At 35.2% G+C, this 5,904-nt stretch overlaps 1 protein-coding gene across 3 annotated transcripts; it reads right to left on the bottom strand.

The window, feature by feature from the left end:
- Nucleotides 1-1,013: 1,013 nt before the first annotated feature.
- On the bottom strand, nucleotides 1,014-4,860 carry LOC108986609. Of its 3 annotated transcripts, none has more exons than XM_035692717.1 (5): nucleotides 4,337-4,752; nucleotides 3,965-4,225; nucleotides 3,480-3,639; nucleotides 3,124-3,310; nucleotides 1,014-1,209 (listed from the first exon to the last, which is right to left on the bottom strand). In XM_035692717.1, exons 1-4 carry the CDS (start codon nucleotides 4,541-4,543, stop codon nucleotides 3,132-3,134), a joined length of 807 nt encoding a protein of 268 aa, XP_035548610.1. In that variant the 5' UTR covers nucleotides 4,544-4,752; the 3' UTR covers nucleotides 1,014-1,209; nucleotides 3,124-3,131. The 3 variants fall into 3 exon arrangements, with proteins under 3 accessions (XP_035548610.1, XP_035548609.1, XP_018814831.1); XM_035692716.1 differs by lacking the exon at nucleotides 1,014-1,209 and adding an exon at nucleotides 1,645-1,771; XM_018959286.2 differs by lacking the exon at nucleotides 1,014-1,209 and having other exon boundaries at nucleotides 2,678-3,310; nucleotides 4,337-4,860.
- Nucleotides 4,861-5,904: the final 1,044 nt, after the last annotated feature.

Here is a 5,904-nt window from a genome sequence, read left to right as displayed (position 1 = left end):
AGATGCTCTAAAGCCTCAACACTAGACATGTGATAGAAACTACCAACCTGGAGTATGGTAGGGGCAAAGGGAATTTTTAGTGGAACAATGAAATGTGTAAAATCAAGAGAGGATGGGCCTAGATAGCAGGAAGCCACAAACAGTCCCTCGAGTCGGGTTTGGACCACAACAAAAATCTTAGTCCCATTAAAGAATGTAATAAATCATTTTACGGATAAGAACATTAGCAGTGACTTATGCATCTTCCTATGCAAAATCACATCTTTTGAAGATTAATTTTGCATATGAAGAAAAACTATCACATTGAATTATGCATCTTTAAATCAAATAATAATAAAATATTTATTATTTTATTAATATATCTTTTTAGACTCCATCATCTCTCTCTATGTACAAATCTACTCCAACGTTGTTCGACACACTTTGTGTTCTAAAATCTTCCCCAATCAAAACAATACAATCAAAGTCTCCCATCAAACCTTTCCTAAATTTCCCAAAAATTCCATTTTCTCAACCAAAGCGGAAGTGGCTCTCTCTGCTCGACACGGATGGTATGTGGAATCTTACAAAATTTGTTTTGTTTATTCTTTAGTTTTTGGGGTTCGGATTTTTTGGAGTTCAGTATTTCTCGAATCTATTTGGTTTTGGTGGCGAATTTCGCAATTGTCGGGTACGCGAGGTCGCATGGTAGGACCCTGGTCAGCTTCAGACCCACAAATCTGGTTTGCTGTAGAACACTGCAAGGTCATACAAGCAAGGTATTCTAGGTTTTTCAAGTGTTGTAGAACAATGGAGAGTTGTTCCGGTGCCTTCGTAGTCGAAGAAAGAGGAGAACAATGGAGAGAATCGAGAGTAGTTATGATGCCTTCGTAATCGAAGAAGAAGAGAGAGTAAGGAGAGAAAAGTATTCGAGAGAGTTCCGTTGTGGAGGGAGAGAGGGAGAGAGAGAGAGAGAGAGAGAACAATAAAATAATGTTTGAGGAGTGAATTTGAAGAAGCAGTGTTCATAGTTATGAAAAAATTTAAAGATGCAAAATCCTGAACTCGAATTTGAATATGGATTCATCTTAAACTATTAGTATTAGAGCATTGGCGATGGCTTATTCTAAAATACATGGGAATAATCAGAACCACTGACCTACCAACCTCGATGGTAATTAACATTGCCACTTGACTCCAGTACCTTGTTTCCCTTGTAGGATATTAAGGCTGTGTTTGGAAGATAAAATCACATCAATCCATCTCAAACAAATCATTTGATTGGACCCACTACTTTTTAACTTTTCATAAAAAGTCAAAACTCATATCAACCTACTTCATACATTTAAATACATATCTCAACATATTTACATTCAAACACATCTTAATGGAACCCATAAAATACTATCATTCACATATCAACTCAAATCATCTAAGATCTCCTCAGCATTCAAACGTAGCCAAATATTACTCATTGCAGTATGGGTTTCCTATAAATAGATTATTATATAATTATAGTAGGAGCATCTTGCTACAAAGATGTCGTTCACTAATTTATATTTAAATCTACATAACGCTACACATTTGACTTCTTGAGAACTAAAATTAGTATTGCTGAATATGAAGGATGTGATTATAAATGTCAAGCTACTAAAACTGCTTAACTAGACACTAAATTTTAATGATATGACATCCAGTGATAGGATGAGAGTACTCAGTAGCCATGCTCCAAGACTAGCTAGGAATTATTCAAGAGATAATAATGTCGTCCCTTCCAAGTTCCTGCTATTATCTAAAGACCAAAGGTAGAAAATGGAAAATTATTTTTTAAGTTATAAGTGTGACCTAGACAGTAAAGATGATTAAAAACAATTATTTCTCTGTCACAGCATGCGCAAGTAGTATTATCCCCGCACAAAGAAGTAGTAAAGCAAGATTAACTTGTCAATGCATACAATTCCAATATCTGATAAATAAAAAGCCCAAACAATAACATGAGAATGTGAATATAACATACAAACGCCACTACAACTGCTTTCTTAAAAGTTGATCCTTTAAGTCTGTGTGTGCACCTTTTTTAAAGATAAAAACAATTCGTATTTCCTATGAGCAGAAGCATACCAACATCATCCAATTGGTATATAATACTGCTTTAGGAACAAAGGGTATGTAACAGGCACACAGAAAATTTGAGATAAAATGTACGTTCTTTGGAATATAAACATATAAATTTTCTTGATGTTTATTGGGATTTAGTGATGGCTTATAGGATTTACCATAAACTATAGAACATTCTTTCAACTTCATGTCTTCCTTAGGAGTACGTAATTAAGAAAACATAATTTTATGCATTTCGAGGAAAACAGAAGCATTATTCGTGTCTACAAGGAAAGACATCAATATATCCAAGCATAATAATCTTTAAAGATTTTAAGGAGTCCTAAGAACTAGTCCATCCAAATGTATCAAAGCAAATTACTGATATCCATCAGATTTCCATGATCCATATACTTTTAATGGTCTGTTTACAGACACAAAATCCTGGCCCAATTGGTGGGTGGGATGGTGGAGTTGAGTACCTATGGACAAATACTTTAATTTGCACAAGAACTGAATAACAGCAAATTACACGTTTACCATTGAAACGAAATTATTATTATTATTATTATTATTAGTGTTTGAGCTTAAAGATGACATAGAGACCCTAAATAGATAAATGCTTCCATTTATACAGACATACATAAATGTATATCTGTGGCAGAACCAGATATGAAGCTTGCAGCAGCAAAATGATATTAATAAAAAAATGGGCATTGGTCCAGAGAGTTTCCTTGTACAGTTTTCCAGCCCATCCCAATCATGCAGATGACAAGCACATACCACATAACAAAATGGGGAGTGGTAGTTTACAGTGATTTTGTAAGGCATAATATGATTACAATATTTAGTAAAACCATCCCACAGTCAAGCACGACTTAATGTGGCTTATCCCTAAAGGTCGATGTGGTTTTTTCATGTAATGAACAGACTATAAAGTTTTCACCTTAATTCGGTGAACCTGATACAGCCACATAGAAATTATTTACCCTAGAATCTAAGATATATGTTGTGCGGCCCAAAAACAAGAGAGATCACCAGGAATACCTGTCAATTCAGGGCCATGTAGTAAATTCAAAAACTTTGAAGACAATATCAAGTCCAGTGGGGATCTGGGTCACAAAGAGGAGAACATTCAACACATTGAATGCAATATGAAGATTTCTAGCGGTCTCATTCCCTTTCTGCATTGCAGGTACAAGAGCCGCAGCGGCTGCCCATAGCACTGTAATGGCTGTTCATAAATTATATCAGAAAAATCAGCTTAAATATCCACAAAATGCAGAACAGCGACCTGTATATTCTCAGATCTAGAGCCTTTTCTCAACTAATAGCTGTTGGCTAAATGTGAACTACTTGCCGTTCTCTTCAATTTTGCAAAAACTGCAAAGCATTAGATTTACCTGCACCAGAAAACAGATGGGGCCCTGGAAATAGCTTTCCTGTCCTCAACCATGTGTTTACTCCTCCAAAAATAGACTCGAACACTCCAAATCCTAACAATATCGACCCTGCATTGAAGTGCCTATCCTTGAAAGACCCTTTCAGCAACTCCTTCCTCTCCTGAATTTGACAAACCAAGAGCTCAGTCACTCCTAGAGTGAGCGTTATACATTTGTTTTCAATACATAAACAGCGTAACTCAAAACCCATTTCTGTGACAAAAATAAAGCTGCCAACTTAATAGTGCTAGAAATATTGCAATGTCATTTAAATAAACATTTTGTAACCGGAAATTCCATTCAGACGATAATGTTTTCAACGATTCCTTTCCTTATTGTCGAGCAAAATGAAAACCGACATTGATAATACTACTTAAATTTCCAAACCTAAAATGCCTTTTATTTCAGAGGAATTTCCAAAACAATATCAGTTACAAGGTACCTACCTCAGTGAGTTGTTGAATTTTGAGGTCAACCGGAGAAGGTGCCGCTTCCACTGCTGTCCCTTCTGGAGTAACCGGGGTAGGCTTCACCTGCTTCTTGAGCTCGTTAATCTCATTTTGTATCGTCCGGACTCGCCGCCATTGCCAACCCAAATACCCAGCCCACAAAGTATAGAAGAACAAGCTACCCATCACAATGGGGTGAATGAGTGCAAAGGACCTTCCCTCTAATATTCCGAACTCCCCACCAACAGCAAGTGCATCCTATATAATCAAATTCATCCCCACCAAAGTCAGAGTACTTCAAAGTTTACAATTTTAAAACGAAAACAAGAAAAAGCACAAGAAATCTGAAATTGGGGTGAGGGTACTTGCCTTTGGGTCTAGAATGAATGGTATTGCAAGTGCTGTAAGGGGAAGAGAAGCCGATTTAAGAGCATGGAAGAGTGGCTGTGGGTTGCATGCCGAGTCTTTGGAGATGCACGCTTTTGTTGGGTTGGATGGAATTGGCAGTTTTGAGTGGGAGTGCAGCGGCTTCTGGGGAAGAATAGGGAGCCTGAGAAGGCTGAGAGTGACTGCCATTGCCTTCGGTCCGGAATTGTATTGAGCAGAGAAATTAGACGTCGACTTTGTTCAAGAAAAGATAAGGAACTGAGATTTCAAGATGGGGTTTGAATTCATATCGTTGGTCGTCTCTGCTGATCTTTAGCGACTCTAATAAGGGGACCCCACTGACCTTTTTCCTCCTCGTGGAAAGCAAGACCCAAGTGGCCAAGAGTCGTCTACGGGAAGTTGGGAACTCGGAAGCGCGCCGAATAAATGAGAGGCTTCTGATATCATCTTCACTCTTCAGATTCTTCACCAATCACCTACCATAGTGTGGTTCCATATCTATTATCCTAATAGCGATTTTTCTGATAATTTTTTGTATATCATTTCAAATCTTAATTGCCATTTTCAAATTCAATCGTAGAAAAATTGTAATACAATAAAAGAAAAAAGACCGAACCAACAAGACTAATGTCTAAATAACCAATAACCATCGGCGGTACCATATTATAAGTTCCTGATTGAATCGATAATCTTCATTGACAGAAGTTTCTCATATCAAATTAGAAATTATTAAAGAAACATGCATAACATTTGGGAGAGGTTTGGATATTGAGTTGAGATGAAAAATAGAAATTGAATAAAATATTGTTAGAATATTATTTTTTTAATATTATTATTATTTTAAAATTTTAAAAAGTTGAATTATTTATTATATTTTATGTAAAAATTTAAGAAAATTGTAATGATTAAATTAGATAAAATAAGTTGAGTTGAAGACCTTTTTGTATCCAAACCGAGCCTTAATAGGGAGCTGCCGCATATATTTACTATATTTATATTTATATTTAGTTATCAAGTAAATCATAAATACAATGGTTAGAAATCCACGAGCTTAATTTCTTGGTGTGAGAAGCATTTTTAAGTAACACTATTATATTGATTGAAAATTATTATTCTAGATTTTTTAGTGGGTGTGAATTTTTTGGAGTCAATTATGATAAATAAAATAAAATAAAAAATTCCTAACTCCTTAAACACCCTAATTGATTCATTCACTACTCACATTGAAGAAATAATTCCATATTTTAATGTTTGAGCTGAGTTATCCTACAAGGTTATACATTCAGTCATTTTATTATCACTTTTCTAATTATAATTAATGTGAGATTGAAAAATAAGTATAATGAAAAATAATTAAGATTTTTAATTTTTTTTTTAACTAACAAAACTAATGGATTCTGGATAGACATTACACACACACGTGTATATAATATTAAACTCAACATGGTCCAAAATAAGTATTGTAGCCAACAAAAACAACCAAAATCAGGCTACAAAATTCCAAGCAAATAAAACTCAACATATGGGTTGTGTCTTTAGATTTGTTTCTG

This window comes from Juglans regia, chromosome 7 (genome assembly GCF_001411555.2).
Source record: "Juglans regia cultivar Chandler chromosome 7, Walnut 2.0, whole genome shotgun sequence".
Lineage (NCBI taxonomy): Eukaryota > Viridiplantae > Streptophyta > Magnoliopsida > Fagales > Juglandaceae > Juglans > Juglans regia.
The sequence above is the reverse complement of the archived record's forward strand: the minus strand, read 5'-3'. Positions and strand labels throughout refer to the sequence as shown.

Excerpts from the sequence above, each read along its gene's own strand:
- LOC108986609 (XM_018959286.2), bottom strand. The coding sequence starts at position 4,543 with ATGGCAGTCACTCTCAGCCTTCTCAGGCTCCCTATTCTTCCCCAGAAG. Across the intron at positions 3,640-3,964 it reads AAATTCAACAACTCACTGAG|GAGAGGAAGGAGTTGCTGAA; the intron begins GTAGGTACCTTG and ends TGTCAAATTCAG. Across the intron at positions 3,311-3,479 it reads CCATCTGTTTTCTGGTGCAG|CCATTACAGTGCTATGGGCA; the intron begins GTAAATCTAATG and ends ATTTATGAACAG.